The sequence below is a fragment of the Carassius gibelio genome, chromosome A5, assembly GCF_023724105.1.
Source record: "Carassius gibelio isolate Cgi1373 ecotype wild population from Czech Republic chromosome A5, carGib1.2-hapl.c, whole genome shotgun sequence".
NCBI lineage: Eukaryota > Metazoa > Chordata > Actinopteri > Cypriniformes > Cyprinidae > Carassius > Carassius gibelio.
Genome location: NC_068375.1, coordinates 26,747,132 through 26,765,061, shown reverse-complemented (window position 1 = coordinate 26,765,061; position 17,930 = coordinate 26,747,132). Strand labels below are relative to the sequence as shown.

General features: G+C 37.7%; 1 protein-coding gene across 1 annotated transcript in view; it reads right to left on the bottom strand.

Moving 5' to 3' along the window:
- The window catches only part of LOC128007905 (sphingosine-1-phosphate transporter SPNS2), a 65,734-nt gene that overhangs the window by 25,633 nt on the left and 22,171 nt on the right, over positions 1-17,930 (bottom strand). The window contains exon 3 of the mRNA XM_052592841.1: positions 2,124-2,260. Coding sequence (XP_052448801.1) covers positions 2,124-2,260 — 137 coding nt within the window. The remainder of the gene's footprint in view (positions 1-2,123; positions 2,261-17,930) is intronic.

The window sequence follows — 17,930 nt, the reverse complement described above, 5'->3', positions numbered from 1 at the left end:
AGAATTTATATAGATATAATTGTATGTATTTAGGTATTACTTTCTTTCTAAGTATTCGATTAGATTTTTTTTTCTTTTTTTTTTGAGCTTGTGGTTGAGTGGTTGAAACCCCCAAAGTTGAACAACAAAGCTGACACAACTGCCTCATCTGTGAGGCTGCAGTACTGTAGGACTGACTGTACACTTCTGGCTTCCCTCATCCCTCAAAACCATATACATAAACATGAGCTTTCATATACATTCTGCATGAATATGTGCATATCTAACCACTACTGACACCCCCTGATGTTTTGTTTCCTTGTCATCTGACAAAAGCGACACAATGATGTTAAATATGGTCATGGGAATCAGACATCCTAAAGTCTCCCTTTCATTTGCCGCTTCATATTCCTTGCTTCTGTTTTTAGGATCACGGTTTTAATGTTTAACATTCAACATTCAAAATCTCATTAAAAGAAGCCGAACGTCAAGTTCTCTGTGTAAATATGAGATGATCTGCAGATTTCTCTTGGTGGAGAACGTTATATAACAGCTCACGTCTGTGGGTCGGATGATTGACAGATAAAGGGATATCTGCAGTCTCCGCACTCATGTATGCATATGTGCATGCGTGTGCGGTCCTGGAGGATCATGTGACTTTGATGCAGCGTGGCTTGTCCTGTCAGTATCGACTCAGTATTGCAGATTGAGGGGATTAGTGCATTTAACCCCCCTACGTGACGTTTGGCTGCCATGATCCGCACACAAATACACACTATGTCACAAGATATCACTATAATCTCGTATCGTAGCCAAAAGGAACATTCCTCCGTTGTCATTTTGTACTATTGCTCTCATTAACATGGCCTTTTAATTAGCTTCTGCTCTCTATCTCTGTAGCGATAACCTCCCTGGAGTCTTACGCCACACGCACACATACATTTTGATTGTGATGGTCTGTGAGGGGTTCTAGACGACAAGCATCAGTGTAATTTTCATGTTGTTGTTTTTGTTGTTGTTTTGCCTGCCGTACTCAGATTGTCTTTTATGTTTTCTTACTTTCTCTCAGCATAGGTTTATGACTCATGAATCATCCTGTACATGCAAATTTTAAAGAAGCTGTTTAAATACATGTCAAACATATTTTCTATTCTGATGGTATTATCTGTAACTATAATGACTAAAGTAAATATCATAACTTCCACTTATACTGTCTATGATATTATAAATATACATTTTGTCGAAAAATGTATTTATTGGCATTGATGTCGTCACATTATAGTACTAAAGCCAAAAGAAATGATTAAAATAATGTCAAGGAAATTAATAATTATAAATAATGGAAAAAGATTTATAATGATTAATGACCAAAGTCTGCATGACCCAAAAAATAAAAATAAGAAATTAAACATAAAACATAATAATGTACAGAGCAATGTTAACCGCAGCAGACAGCTAGGCCTTGGCTTTTGTGAATAAGGCTTTTAAGTCGAAATGAGTGTGTTTGACTTCTGAATGATTTGAATATTCACAGGGTAGACTGGTTCAACTCGTTAGTTTTAAATACCAGTGGCAACAAATGCTTTTTTGATTTGTAATTTTAGTGCCTTTTTTGACTCTTAATGACGAGGGACTGGATAAAACAGAGTAAGATATAGAGAGAAGACATATAAGATGACGAACAGCAGTAGAGCTGTACCAAGAGGTCTTCTGAGACAGGCCTAGTGTTATGCTAAGTGAGCATGTCATTTAATCATTTCATCTTAGCAAAAGAAAAAAAAAGCAATGGGTGAGCGAGAGAGAACAAGAGCGAGAGACATCTAAATAATAAAGTACACTGAGTTTTTTTTTTATTATATGTGAAATGGGTCCTGCTATGCTGAATGACAGTAGTGTAGTTTCTAAGTGCTCTCAAATGAGCCAGAAACTGAATGAGCTCAAGAGATGCTACTGCTGGGCTGGGTTGCTGTTCTGCTTCTAATAATAGACAACTATTACTGCAAGAACAAACCTAACTCTTTCTGAGCAAAAACAAACTACATTTATATTTTCAAAATTCCCCTAAAGGGACAGTCATGACATGATTGGTTCTGAGCAAGGTTTAGGCTGCTGCCTGTAAAGGGGAAAGAGAGTATGGCACTTACATCTTTGGTAATAAAGGAGCTTAGCAGCGTCACAAAGGACCAGAAGAAGATTCCACAGCTCAGAATGATCTTTCTGTTGAAGCGGTCCCCCAGGTAGCCAAAAATGGGTGCTGCCACCATGAAACTGCAGATGAAGACTGGAAAGAAAAACAGAAAACAGATACATTTAACTTTCACATTTATCTCATGCTTGGTAGCATTCATGTGTAGTCAGAATCAAAATGACATGCTGGTCAGTTCTTAAAAAACTAAAAAAGTCCACTCTTGCAGATGGAAGTTAAATACTGATTCATGTATCCATGCAAACTTGTGAATTCACATCCTTATTCTTTAAAAAAAGGAGGAAGCTTTAAGCTTCGAGATTCCCTTTCAGTTTCCCTAATTCACTTCCTACCCACACTCCCTGCTATGTATGACTGCACGGTAACCAATGTGCAGAAAAAAACCTTCTCACAAGACTGTTCTTATCACAAGAGTGCTTTAACCAAGTTATCCATGACGGTACATTTGCTTAAAGGTGTCAGAATTCACATCATGGATTAAGATGTCACATGCATCTCTCTCTCTCTCTCTCTCTCTCTCTCTCTCTCTCTCTCTCTCTCTCTCTCTCTCTGTATATATATACATATAGATTGTTTTTCTTTTGTAAATGTCATTTTATTGCATTTTTAAAAATGTCTTTGTTTAATTTGTTTCATATTTTGATCATTTCGGTATATTTATTTTTTACATTTCTTTTATTCTGTTTTACTTTAATTTTGTATTTTATATATATATATACACATACATATTTCTGTATTATAGGTCCATTAAATTTTTCAACCATTTCTATATTTCTATACTTAGAAAGTACTTTATTAAGAGCTGAAAATTGCATCTTCCTGTAAAAATTCCTGTAAAAACACCCAGATAGAGATACCATAAAAGATTCTAAATCCTGCAGCTGCTGACGTGACAACTCCAGCTGGTTTTGAAGGAAGTTACATCTGACATGCTTTAGTAATGAGCTTGCATACATGACACGAGGCTAAAAAGGCTGAAGTTTCAGCCATCCTCCACCTTTGATCAATGGCTATGTTTGGATATTTAATAACTCCCAATTTCTGCGGAAGGCTGAATTTGCTGAAGCCACACAGAAACATTGCCCTGTGTTATCCTTGGCTGCTTGTTCAAGCCAAACCCGACCCAACTTGAGTATATCCACTCTAGAAACAGGCACGGAGCCCACACCGAGTCTGCTGGGAAATCAGCACTCTCTCCACATACTCCATTCTGTACAAATTACAGCCGCACTATGCTACATAATCTGCTATTTTATCCCTGAGTTCTCTCACTTAGTGATCGTAATTAGGCTGCCTTTGAAAATCATTCCAAAAATGAATACGATTTCAGAAAGCTCCATGTTGAGTAAACGCAGCAATAAAAGTGAGTTAAAGGAGTAGTTCACTTCCAGGCAGGTCTGATTTGATAAAGAGGCTGCTGTGAAATGAGATGATAGTGAAACTGGTGCAGTTGTGCAAAATTTTTGTCTCAAAACTGAAGACACAGAAGGATCAAAGTAGAACTTTGTTGTTTTATGACAAGCAAAAAGTCTCGTGAATGAATGTCTATAATGTGCATTTAATCAGAGGGTACATTTTCACATACTGTATGATATACTGAATGAAGAGGCTGAATACCTTTGGGCATTTAAGCAGACATCAACTAAAGCAATCAAGACCTCTCCCTCTTTCTGAGATGTTGATCTCCTCCCATTCCCCTGAGCCGTCTGAGCCATGTCCTCTATTAATGACCACACTTCTTGTCTGTGTTCATCACATCATACAGCACTGCACATCAATTACACACCTGTCTCTATGTGTGTGACTGTGAGACAGAGACACACAGTGTCCAGAGAGAGTGAACATACGGCCCGGCACCAAACACACAACATGTGTTCAAGTGAACGACTCCTGAAATATTCATTATTATAGCTTTCCCTGATGAAGTCTTCACTCTAAATTAGCATGTTAGACAGATCAGGATGTCGCTTCTGAATAGGGTGACTTTCATGTTAAGGGCAGATTCCTGACAGAGTGACAAAGACTAGACATTTACATTTACATTTTGCCATCTAGCAGATGCCGATTCAGAGGAATTTACAAATGAGAAACAAAGTAGACAAGCCAATAGAGCAAGCACGCATTTTAAGCTTTTCTCTTGCATGCTTTAGCTCATTAAAAAGGGCTGCATGGTCTGTGCCAGCCACAAATAAAACAAAAATTATCTTAATGCTGAAATAATCTATATTAAAGCTCTTATGCAGGTCAATAGAATGCTTAATTTTGATCCTCACAGTTCAGCAGCAAATATTTTTTTCTTAACTAACCAATGACTTGTATACTGTAATGACCATTATTCCAATCAGCTGCTTGCTTTCATAAACATTTTATAGCATTTATTTATTGCTATGTAATTTAATTACTTCACCAAAATAATTTAATTACTATTAAACTCTTTTTGCTAAACATTTTTATTGAGGAAGAAATGACATGGTACATGGTTTTCCCTGTATTTTCCCCTTTGCAAGTTGCTCTGGCCTGAAGTTATTCCCCTGAAGCTCTTGAGCATACCTCCTCATGATAGTATTTCTGAGAAGGCCTGAGGCATGTCACACACCTCACCTGTCCTTCCAGGTCACTAATGTGGGAACTTTCTGACTGCTTTATGTGACCTCCAATGGTGTTTTTCTGAGGGGGTTTATTAAGAAAACATGAGCAACTGTGTAATGTGTTTCAGGCGACTGATTCACTGCCTGTAAATGTCATTCTGGATTCCTTCTCATTTAGAGTGCAATGTTCCTCTGTCATTCACCGCTATTTGCCTTCTATTTAAAATTCATGCTGTCTTGAAACTGTCAGAAAAGCTCCCGGGTAGATGAGTGCACGCACTCACACTCAGGGCCGGGTTTACCTCTTTTCATGACATAGGAAAAACAAATTTTTCGCCCCCCTTCCCTATTAATATAATAGGCCTAATATTACTTCCCAAGCGTACAAATATATTTCTTAACCAGTGGAAAAGTTATAGAGTTTTCTATTGCAATATGCTTTCTGTTTATTCAATGAAAATGTAGCTCTTAATTTGTTTGAGAAGTCAGAAAGAGTCAAGACCATACAATTAATAGACACGCCATACCGCTTCGGGAGTTATTTCTCTAATTAAATGTCCAGGAGTAATCTGAACAAGACATTGTTCAGATTATTTATTTCAAGACATGTGACATGTTTCCATCCTGAAATGTGCTGAACTATTTTTTTACGCACCTCATCTCAAACCTTCAATTGCAAATTTCAAACCATCATTTAAGAGCTAATAACAGAGGCTTGAGCCATTGATATGCAGGCTAAAGCAGTTATTAATGCAGTTATTAGAGAAAGAGAGAGAGATTTTAAACACGTGTGAATACTTGCATCTCTCAGCAGTGTTTAGCAGAAGCTTCTACTAATAGTGAATCTTTAAGTTAAACTGATAAATTTGCGGGGCGGCGCTGACGACAAGTTTCTGTCAGCGTGTGTGCGCTAGTGCATGTGTGTGAATCTGTGAGAGAAAACCAGAGAAAGCCTGATTTCCGTACATAAAAAGGTGGAAAACGTGGAAATAGTTTGTCATTTTTTACCTTATTGTTTGTTGTATTTATTTGCTCAATGTCTTCTGAGGTTTTGGTTCCTTTATTGTTGTAGATAATCCATAGCATAACAAAATATTATATATCTCTACATTGTGTTTGACCCAAACCCTCCCCCGGGAGAAGCAAGCATAGGCACGTGCCTATGTGCCTATACGTACATCCAGCCCTGCTTACACTCCTCTGTTATCCTCCTCATTTTTTTTCCCTGAGGGATGAAAGATGATATAATGATGGATTACATCCCATCCCAGTTCTGACAGAGAATGACAAACACTGCACATTCACCCCTTCCTTACTTTCTTTCTTTAACCCGTCTGTCAGAGTGTCGTTACCCTTTATATATGGTTTTTGTCATGCAAGACCCCACTAGTTCTTCAATTGTTTTTAGCAACAGGAACGAGAGAGACTAACTGCACTGGCTTAATATATAAAGTAGGTTATTTGTATATACCACACATATTGAAAACCATCTTGGAGACCATGGAAAAGTCCTTTTCTGGAATATTTCTTTGGGTTTCACACAAACTTTGCATTACGTTTTCAGTCAGAAGAAGTGAAGTGAAGTGAAGTGACATTCAGCCAAGTATGGTGACCCATACTCAGAATTTGTGCTCTGCATTTAACCCACCCGAAGTGCACACACACAGAGCAGTGAACACACACACCCGGAGCAGTGGGCAGCCATTTTATGCTGCGGCGCCCGGGGAGCAGTTGGGGGTTCAATGCCTTGCTCAAGGGCACCTAAGTCGTGGTATTGAAGGTGGAGAGAGAATTGTACATGCACTCCCACCCACAATTCCTGCCGGCCCGGGACTCGAACTCAGAACCTTTCGTTTGGGAGTCGGACTCTAACCATTAGGCCACGACTTCCCCTTGAAATGGTTTCAGTGATTGTGGCGCAATGATTCATTGTAGGAATTTAGTGTAGCTACTTGTCTATGGCAAGCAGATCATGTGAGACGCACACTATACTAATAGTAGACACAGAAAATCAAGGTAAATGTTACATGTATAATGTTGCCTATAGAATGGTATGAATGCTGGTGAAAAAAAAAGCCTTTTTAAAATGAGAAATCATTTTAGAATCGACTAAATACAGTCATTTACATTAGTTGACATTATCTAAAATGACTCTTACTGTTACCATATATGATTTTATAGGATCAAACCATATTTCAACTGTATATCAGTGTTTCCTGCATTGCTCTTCCAATTCATGAACTAATGAATCGGTTATTTTTAGTGATTCAAAATCAAACGGCATGAACAGAGTAGCCCAGTTCATGAAAAAAAATGACTCATCTGAGCCGATTCTTTTAATGAATTGTTCTAAAAAGGAACATTTCTGGAGTTGTATTGATTTAATCTGACATTATCAAACAGAGAAGTTACTAAATCAGAATCTGACTCACTTACAGAATTGAAACTTATCATCAAAGTTTGTTTTCTATAAAGAAATACGTTTATGCAGCAAGGGCGCATCAAACTGATGAAATGTGACAGTTCAGGCTTTTAAAATCTTTTTTTTTATTATTTCAAATAAATACTGTTCTTTTGAAATTTCACTTGATAATTGAAGTTCATTTTTTTTGGAAACTGTTTTTAAACAAGAAATCAACATTTTAAATAAATGTGCTTCTCATAGTTCAGTAAGGTGGAATTTCTAAAGAAACTGTCTGCACTTCCTGTATCTTCATGACACTCTCAGTGCATTCTACACACTTCATTGTTAGCAACATACCAAACCTCTGATCTAAAAGCTAATTCTTTTAAATGTTTACTGACTAAAGGAACAACCAGATTTTTCACACAGTGCCTGAGATGCCACACACCTGAAACATCTCAGTTTCGAATTTTGCGGCCGATGCTTGACAACAGGACTCTGTAATGAAATAGCAGAGATGCCAGTTTACATTCCGTCACCTGTGAATTGCTGTAAACTGAAGAAACCCAACCTGCGTCTGCTTATGAAAATTACAGCCCGATGCAAATCATATAGTGAAATTAACCGCTTTAAATCACATCACAGAAAAAACAACAGGCCTGGTAGAGGGGCCGAGAATTGCCATTGTGTTTGAAACATTATGCTGGTAATAGGCTCATTAGGCAATTTTACACTTCTAAACAACACATATTTGGGCTGTGTCAAAATGAATGAAGCATCTAGAGCTCCTACTCAGCCTTCCCCAAGCAGCCAATGGCGATTTGAGCCAGTGTGGGCGAGTGTGATTTAACGGGCAGAAGTGGGTCATGTGTGGTGGGCTATAGCTGTGGATGACTAAACTAATGACATCACACTGAATTTAATTTGCTTAGATATCTTTCATTCGCAGCGCTCAAAAAACACCTCAACTTCGTGACTCAGCCTTCAATCGAAGTCGAAGTAGGAGTGAGTGATGTAATACGTGTAGGAGTAGCCTCAGAAAATAATGAGACGTACACCTTTCAAATCAATATCAATCAATGGTCATTTTCAGGTCCTTTTCATTTAATAGATCATATTAAATCTTATTCAGTTAATTATGAGTTTGAGTGTCTGTGTAGGCTGAATCGAAGGATACTAATGCTTCCTTTGATCAAAGACCAAAGCTTTCTTAGAGACATGATACTATGACAACAGAGAACTATACCTGTTACTGACTCAGTCTACAAGAATTACCCACGCTTTAAGCAGCATTGTCCCGCTGTCAAGGAGAAACACACTCGGCCATGAAGCCTCAACCTGTGTGACAGTAATGATTTCTGTTCTCCTCTAATCATTTTTTTTGGGACTGCAGTCAGATGGTGTGTGAGTAGGTGTTTGGTCACAGAAAAAGATAGTCTAAGCAGAATCGGTCAAGAGGACATGCACAGAAACATCACCTCAGGGTGGAATGCACAAAAAGAGTTTTGACTATCTGAGAGCAAAGCAGTCAGGGACACTTATTCTTTTAGAAAGTGCTTTAAAAGCTTTTGCATTCAAATTGCTGGTATAGAGATGGAAAGCATTATACAACAAGTTAATAAGGGGAAGGCTAAGCTCAGTGAAGAAATCTTTATTAGCTGGAAAGTGTGAGGGACACCCGATTAAAAGGCATTTGTGTCATGAATGCAGCATTACATGAGGAGTGTATAAAGTGAAATTGCATCTATAGAGACAAAGCAACAGGATCTTGATTAATTGCTTTTAAAAAATAGTTTGTAGGAGACAAAACAGAGTAACACTTTATTTTAAGGACCAGTTCTCACTATTAACTATCTGCTTACAGTTGTTCATGTATGTCATATCAATGTGTCTTTGTGTGAGTGTAGGCCTATTTGTTTTTGTATGTAAGATACTAAACTCTTTAGATGACATTCAAGTCCATTATCTGACCTTGGAGGACACACTATCTCTGTTCTCCTACTGTTTTTCTGTAAGGAATCTCTTCACTGAGCCAGTGGAGTGTGTTCATCATACTAAATCATCATACTTCTCTTATCGGCTCTCTCCAGCTTTGCAAATGTTTTTATAACTTCTTGATCTCATGATCTTATAGCCAGGCATTTAGGGTAATCTAATAGACAGACCTTGGCCTTTAAATGTGATGTTCAACCAATATAAACAGACAATGAAAAAGGGCCCAGCTGTTAAGTACAGCAGTGTTTGGGGTGTTTGTAGTGACACTTCACTTGAGATAGTTACAATATTTAGAATTTCATTTGGGGATATGTCACACCATCATTACTTCTCATTCAGTTTGTGCTACAATGACAAGTGCAGTATGTCGTGCTTTGACATGTGAAGATGATCTTTCACCTGCCAAGACATTAGTGACATTCTTTCTTGATTTGATTGAATTCCTGATGTGTTAGGTGTTTCAGGTAATGGTCATGGGAATATCAATGTAAAATATTTGAGATGAAAAACAAGTCCTTAGATGGTTAAAAGGCTGTGTGCTGGTAAAGAAGGAACTCAAAGATTATCTAGGAGAGTGTACATTCTCTCTACCATTGAACTAGAGTTTTGTTTTTGTATATTTATCACTGGACAGTGACTGAGTCAGGTGCATGAAGGTATGCAGGTGCTGAATTTCTAACGAAAATGGGCTGTCCACTCTTAGTCAGCAGTTTTCAGTTTGTCACACTTATTCCAGGAAATGCAGTTTGTTTTTCAAAAAAATGTATAAAAAATTTACCATCTTTATTGACCGTTGAAGTTCCTAAACCCTGTCATGAAATGATTCCTTTATGCAACTACACAGAGATATAAAATACTGTTCATGAGTTTGGAGTCTGTATGTAAATGTTTTTGAAAGACATTTCTTATGCTCATATTTAGAAAATATTTTTCAATATCAATACAATTTAAAATAACCATTTTAAATTTTTATATAAATATTTAAAAATTTTCAAATGTAATTTATTCTTCTGATGGCAAAGCTGAATTTTTAGCAGCCATTACTCTACGTAGTCTTCAGTGCCACATGATCCTTTATTATTCTAATATGCTAATTTGCTAAGAAACATTTCTTATTAATTTATTTTAATTAGTAATATTGTGTTACATTAGATACATCAAAATAGTCGCATTTGAGCAACTGAACATATCCTTGCTGAATAAAGGTTTTAATTTATTGAAAAAAATTAAAATAAACATACCTAATTTCAAAATCTTCAACGTAGTGTACATTAGTCGAATGTGAAGCATTTTTAGTTGTCAGTTCACAACAGATTTCCTTGAAAATATTGGTAATTTACTATTAAAGGGATAGTTCACCCAAAAATGAAAATTCTGTCTGAAGGGTTAGAGAGCTCTCATAATGCATCAAAAATATCTTAATTTGTGTTCTGATAATGAACGGAGGTATTACGGATTTGGAACGACATGAGGGTGAGTGACAGAATTTTAATTTTTGGGTGAACTAACCCTTTAACTGTAAACTATTTGCTGTAATAGGTCTAAAATCACAGAACTATCGGATACAGTGAATCTTGTATGTCCCATCCATTCTTTCTCCAGCGTGCTCAGACAAATGACAGTCTTTGGACCTTTGCAGGTGCAGAGAGACAGATTCTGAGGAAGTGACATTAAACAGGAAACTGTCTGACATCTGTGTATATTTGTGCATGTGGATGGTTGAATACCTGCATGTGGCTTTTCTCATTGTATGTTCACAATCTATACAGGTCTCAACAGAATATGAGAGGATGTTGAGTTGTTTGAAAGTGAAAAGACAGCACAATGAAACAAGCCAATACAAACAGATAAAAGTAACGTGGAAGCTGAACAAAGAGATTCAAAGCTCAGCTTTTTATAAAGGATATAATAACACAGTAAACAGAAGTCACCTCGTATTTACTGTGTGTTAAGATAAATTGTCCTGAAACTCAGCATTACAGCAGTGAAATGTAATACATCACATCTGGGAGAAGAGCAAAGCTGCTGCTCTAGAAGTAGACAATAGGCCTGTCTTTAAAACAGAACTAACAGTTGATACTCCTAACCCTGGAGTGAAATGGTCACTAACTTTAATAACTGTTTAGCCACTGCAAAAATACACCATCTACTATCACTTCTCATACACTTCTGTCAATGTTTAGCGCTAGCAGGAAGGAAAACGGATGCATCACAGCTGCGATGATGGAAAGATTTCAAGTGACTATTATTCTGGTCTGTTCAAAACTGTGAGAAAAAAGGCTGATGACAACTTCTTAGCCATTAGCTCAGGGGCAGCCTGTCCATGAATTAGCTGCCCACAATCCATCCCTCCACTTCCTCATACACAGAGAAAGAATGTTCCATAAAAATAAGTAATGTGCTTAAGCGAAGTGGACTTTAATACTAGAGAAGTCCTTAAAACGTGGGTAAATGGACTTTATACAGCTGAGGCACTTATAGCACGATAAGGGGCGAAGTGGCAACAGATTTTGATTCAGTTAGATGTCACAAAGCCGTAGCATTCAGAGGTTTTGTTTCACTTTAAGGTGGAATTCACAAAGCTACAGATTTGTTTATGAACATGCACCGGGTTTTATAAGACAGCTGGAAGTTTGCAGACAGAATAATGGGAATAACATTAAGCACTGAATGGAAGATAACAAAAAGCACTTTTATGTGGTTTACAGCATGCAGTATCATTTTGAATTGCAGTTTTTTTGTACGCCCATGCTAACTGTACTTTTTATGTGAAAGCCGTTAGAAACAAAAATGTGTGTCTGTGTAGGTTTGTGGGAGGGAGAGCAGGAACAGTTTTTGGATAAGTGCTGGGATAATGAGGCTGACCTGTCCCAGGTCCTTTTTAGATAAAAAAAAAGGCAAATTAGTAATTAGCAAAAATGCTACAAGAAAAAAAAAAGAGAGAGAGAAAAAAAGAGATACAAAAAATGCTAGCACTCTAACAGTATATCAATTAGAGTTATGACTGGGTAGGTCTAGTTTAGGAATACAGATGACGAAAATGATATTAATGAAGTGTAATGCTTTTCCACTCTCCATAATAACAATGAGAATGCAGAGGGGAAAAATTTAAAGCGAAACCTACCTGCTAAAACAATTTCAAGACAAAACGCTCCGAACAATGCTCTAAATGATGATGTATCATAAAACTATGCAAGGCACTAATCTTTCAAAATCTTCTTCGGAACAATATCTATTGTGCAAAATGTTATTGCAACTGACAACACAGTGACTAAGCTTGACACCCAAAAACATATTCACATCAAACAAACACCTGTTGCATACCACTGCTGAAGAGAACAAAAGTATGAAAGTATGAAAAATATTCCAGTTACCAGTTGGTGTGGAATAACCACAACAGTTCCTCTTAAAATTATGTAACATTTTAAAGTAAAACCTGATACATCACTTTTAAACCTCTATGTAGGTTTTTAAGAAAATGCCATCAAATTATGCAAGTTTCTATCCAAGGTTGTTTAGCGTATCTACTGATATACAGTATCGGATGGAAATGCTCATCTATTCCTAAACTTGTGTCAACATAATATATATATTTTTTTTTTCATACATAAATGTTGATACTTGATAAGTGTTGTGAATAGTTTGGAAACACTTATTGTGAACTGCTTACAGGCCATTCCTGTTGTGTTTGTCAGATTCTTGTATTGACATGTGGCATCCAGACAGAAGCGGCTGTCATGCTTATGACGGATGTATCTGTGCGTCTACCCCGAGACTCCACCTTTGGATTTTTCTCACTTAACCTTCATGCTCATGCATACCTCCGTCAGAATTCCCCCTCAATGAAGGGCTTAGCTGACGCTTTCGCCACAACACAAACACACAGGGCTGAACATCACCAGCATTCCTATCATTTACTACATGGCAAACCATTTCAAAGAAACTACTTCATACTTCAGTAGTCTTGGTGGGTGTGTTTGATTTATGTGTGTGAGCATGCATGCATGTTTCTTGACCTATTATGTGTAAGTTGTTGGGTAAAGCTTCCCTGAATTAGACCACACTGTTTGTAGCTTACCAAAATATAGCAATAAAATTGTTTTCATCTTTAAAAAAGTAAAAAAAAAAAAAAAAAAAACACCACGATCAGCACTGCCAAGGTTCTGGGGATGAACCTTTGCCATTGTATAGCCCGCAATGTGGAAGTGGTGGTAAATGGTGTTAGGTTGTTACGCTTTCACCACTTACTATTAGCTCTCAGCTGCACTTGTGCCTTTCAACAGATCTGAGAGGGAAGAGAGGAGCACTGCTGATGAAAAGGAAGATCAACTCAACACTTTTCAGCTAAATAGTGTTAGCAGAGAGAGTGTGTGGACATTTACATGGTGTGTAGGCACACATCATGCACAGAAACACACTTCTTTGAACAAACACAGTTGCATTTTTACAACCTTCCACACATAGAATAAACATCCACTTGAGGTTTAAAATTTAATCCAGAGGAAGATTTATATTCAGAATTTTCATCAGTTTGGTGCAAAAAAAAAGCTGTGTTGGAGAAGCTATTTTGAAGCCAGTAAACATTTTAAGTAATATAGTTCATTTTAAACAGATTTGTTTTCTATTTCTAATTAACTAGAATCTTTTGAATCCATTCACCATCATGACGCTAAATGCAATTAGAGTAATTGCCGCTAAATGCAACAAATAAAACTAGAAATACTGAAATGTATGTAATGAAAATGATGATGAACAGCAACATTTACCTATTTTAACAGAGAAAAATATAAAATGTAATACAAGGACTTGAAATAAAGCAGTAAACTGTTTCTTTGGACAGATTTTTTTAGAATGAACTGTATGAAGCAGTGAGGACAGGTTTTTTTGAATGAATGAATGTGTAACAACAAAGCTTTTTATTGTGTAAATAGCTGAGTCACTGTCACCCTCTAAGAAAATGTTGTCAACCTGTAAAACTGGGTGCATCACTAATCTTATTCAGTTACTGTATTTCCCAATACTGTACAGGAAATATTTTCTGACACTGAAATTCCTTCACCACATTTAAGATAGAAATCAGCCATACTTGGGAAATTGAGCTTTAACTGTATTTTTACAGTACTGGCCTTGGTTAGAAACCAGAATTGAGTCAAGAAAAGATAATATCCTGCAATTTTCTTGCTTACGGCTGGTTAGACTCTATGTTATAGCTGGGAGCTGGTGTGTGAGAAGCGTGGGATATGGGCTTTTTTAAAGCGGGTGTGGAGTTTTCCTCTCCAGCCCAGAGCTGTACATCTAATGATAGGCCAGCGTTCAAATGACAGAGTGTGTGAATGTGTGTGTCTATGCTGAGGTCCTTGCCAAAGCTGTTTAAAACCAATGTGACAAATTTACTCACATTTTGGTAAGTCTAAATGCACACAAACGTCCACGCACACCCATATAATATATCAAAAGGATCACACCCATCACACCCAACGGTGGCATTTTCAAAAACTTGCACTTTAAAACCCGTTTTCAAAAATATGTTTATATGTCATGTAAACGAACAGGCAAAACGCAAAAAAAGTTTCCTGTTTTTGGCTGAAAACGATGTTGTGTAAACGGCCCCTTGATGTACTGTAATAAATGGTTTGACCTTGAGAGAAGGAGCTGTATTGTGTGTGTGTGTGTGTGTGTGGATGGGTGGTTGAGTCCACAGGGGACAGAGAATAGACTCTCGCCTTTTATTGATTTGTGCATGTCTTCATCATACAAGAAAATACTCTAATCTAATTCTAATATCATTTAGGGTCATTGTCAAAAATGCTTCGCTGTGTTGCCCAGTGAGAGAGCTTCAGGACAGATATGATTGGGTCTAATGATTTTGTCTTTTTATTTGCTCGCTCCGTTCCTATAATACAGAGAGAGAAACTGTCCAAACAGACTATGAAAGCGTAAATGAAAGAGAGGACGCCTTTGTGAATCTAATATGAGGCGGGGTCACTCACTGGCTTTGAGGTTAATGCTTGATGTGATTGGCTGCAGGGTTTTGATTGACATAAAGCTCTGCGAGAGAGTGCTGAGGATCAGGGTTGGGTTTAAGGGGGATCAGTGAAGCCCCTGTTCCCTTTGAGACATGGTCTAAAAATGTCCAGTTTTTTGTGTTATGCACACACACATTTCATTACTTTTTACTGAAAAATGAGCTTAATTTTCATTAAAATTATGCATGTCAAAATGTTATTTAGTTAGTTGAAATATGACCTTGACATTTCTTTGTGAGATTCACCAATCTGCTCTAAAGCTGATTCAAACTGCAAGGCCTCTGTATCTATTCATAGCATGTGCAGTGATGTGGATTTGCTGTATTGATTGCTCATTACCCAGTGTCACAGCCAAGCTGAAAGAGAGAATTGGTTTTTATTTTTCTCTCCGTTTTCATATTGACGTGGCTGTGGATCATTACATCTCTGTGCCATTGACTGTGGAACTGATAAGCAGGTGCTGTGCTTTCCCTCTTTCATTTACATCCCTCTCGCTTAGTCCACGTCCGTCTCATTCAGGCATGTCTCTTGCTGTTTCTTTCCAGCTGTGGAATCCATTTATGAATATTTTTTTTATACCCCAGTCAAATTGACAGTACAGCAAAAACAGCAACAAAGAAATGTCTTGTGAGAAACCAAATGATACTGAGAGATGAAGAAAGGAGGGATATCATAGTACAGCTGTGGTCTAAGTGTGAACAGCTGATAACACACAGATACAGTAGCTCCTCGCCGTCTAGGCCGAAGAAATCAGAAACCGTAAGATCCACCATTAAAACGAAAGCGGAGAAGGGGACAATTGTGGCTATGTAAACATACAGTGGAAGTACTGTACTACAGGAGGCCAGTGTGTCTGTGGTTGACATCTCACTTTTTAAATAATGTCTTTTAATGGCTCATGGCTATGTAAGCCAATATCCTGATGGTCACAATCCACACAGAAACTTCTTCTCAATATAGCACATTTTTCGTCTGGGTAGATGTAGTCGTGCACCTGGGCCGTGGGTCATTCACTTACAGGCTGACTTGCCACAGACTGACTGCAGCTATATACAACACATGCCCCAGACAGAGCGGCTAGACGAATGCATGGACTCAGCGGAGTCGTGTCTGGATTCAAAAACAGTGTTCGCTCCTGCAGTGACAGATGGGATAGGAGACAACAGCAGACGCTGTTTGACCAGAAGGCACTGACCTCTTGACCTTTAGAGCTAGTTAGAATCTCTACGATGTAGTCAGAGAAATGTTTTTCGTTTTTTTTGAAAATAATTATTAGCCACTATTGGTCATACCGAAAACCCATAACTTTCAGTATTAAAGTTTGTAACCCACGGCTTTTGTGCTACAGACACGAATAATGCATCAAATCATGCATCTGTTTGACACGTTTGCTATTACATTTCTAAGAAAAATTGACTTTTTCACCTAGCAAACTAACACTTGGGCCTGTTCTGCCAACACATTAACAAAAAATCTGAACTAGAGCTACATGATTAACTAGGTAAAGTCAAAATCGCAATTTGGCTTAGTGCACAACATGCACATTTTATTTCTAATTATTTCTGGCAAAACTATCGCAAACATCTTTAGGTTTAAAAATCAGTCCAGGTTTTAGGTTGCATATGACTAAAGACTAATAAACTGACCTGCAGACCGTAGGAAATGTTAACATTCGCCTGTCTAAAACTCATCCTCATCTATCCATCTTCAGCAAATATTTCTCTTTTAGACGCAGAGAGGCCATCCAGATTCCCCACACCCATCCCTAAAATGCCGATCTCACCTATCAGACAAAAGAGCAGAAGGAGGCCCTCGGGACAGTTATGATATCCAAGTTAACCCTCTCTTCTTTATTTCCATCTCACAGTCTTCCAGGACCGCCTGCAGGTGTTGTGGCAAGCAAACAGTCAATTCTTGTTCTGCGTCAACTATAATCGTCCTTTCCAACTAATCTAAATCGAATATCCCTCAGTCTGATAAAAGTTTTGTTAAAACACAGCCGGGGCAAAAGAAATGAATCATGAGAGAGCATTGTGAGTGGGATCAGATCTAGAAGCCTTGTCTTTGTGGACACAGAGGTGATTGACAGGTATGACAGCCAAAGGCAAAAGCACATCATGTAAAGCCCAGTAAAGTCAATATTCCCCTCATAAGGTTACATCAGAGTGGTCTGTGTATCAATATCAAGTATAGACATGCATTTGTCTGGAAATATGACACAGGGCATCAGTTGAAGGACACAAACCAGACATGTATCACATAACCCATATTTTACATATGTGAAATATTTTTGCAGAAACTGAATCTTTCATCTACTTGTTTTCTTAATATGAGTGTTTTGGTACTCATCACAATTAAATCAATGATGTATGAGGCCTGAATCACACTGTGTGGAGGTTGAGGCATGATCTCATCTCTGTGGTACATGATACTTCCCACAGCCCTTCATTCACTTATTAACTGTATATTTACTTCTCTTTTTTATCAAAATTAACGACACACCATCATGACAACCCAACCCGTCACTGTATTTCACCTCCTGTTTTATGGTAGACTGCCTTAGTCAGCATGTCTCTCCATGCCATGTGCGCTTAAAGACATCCAGCCACCGTCTGAAGATTTTGGAAAGCCTGCTCTCTCAAACAGATGTGTGTAGAAAAACAAACAAAAAGGCTTTTACTTGTGTTCGTTAAAATGAGTTAAACTTTGCCACTCACACAAATCAGAGTGCA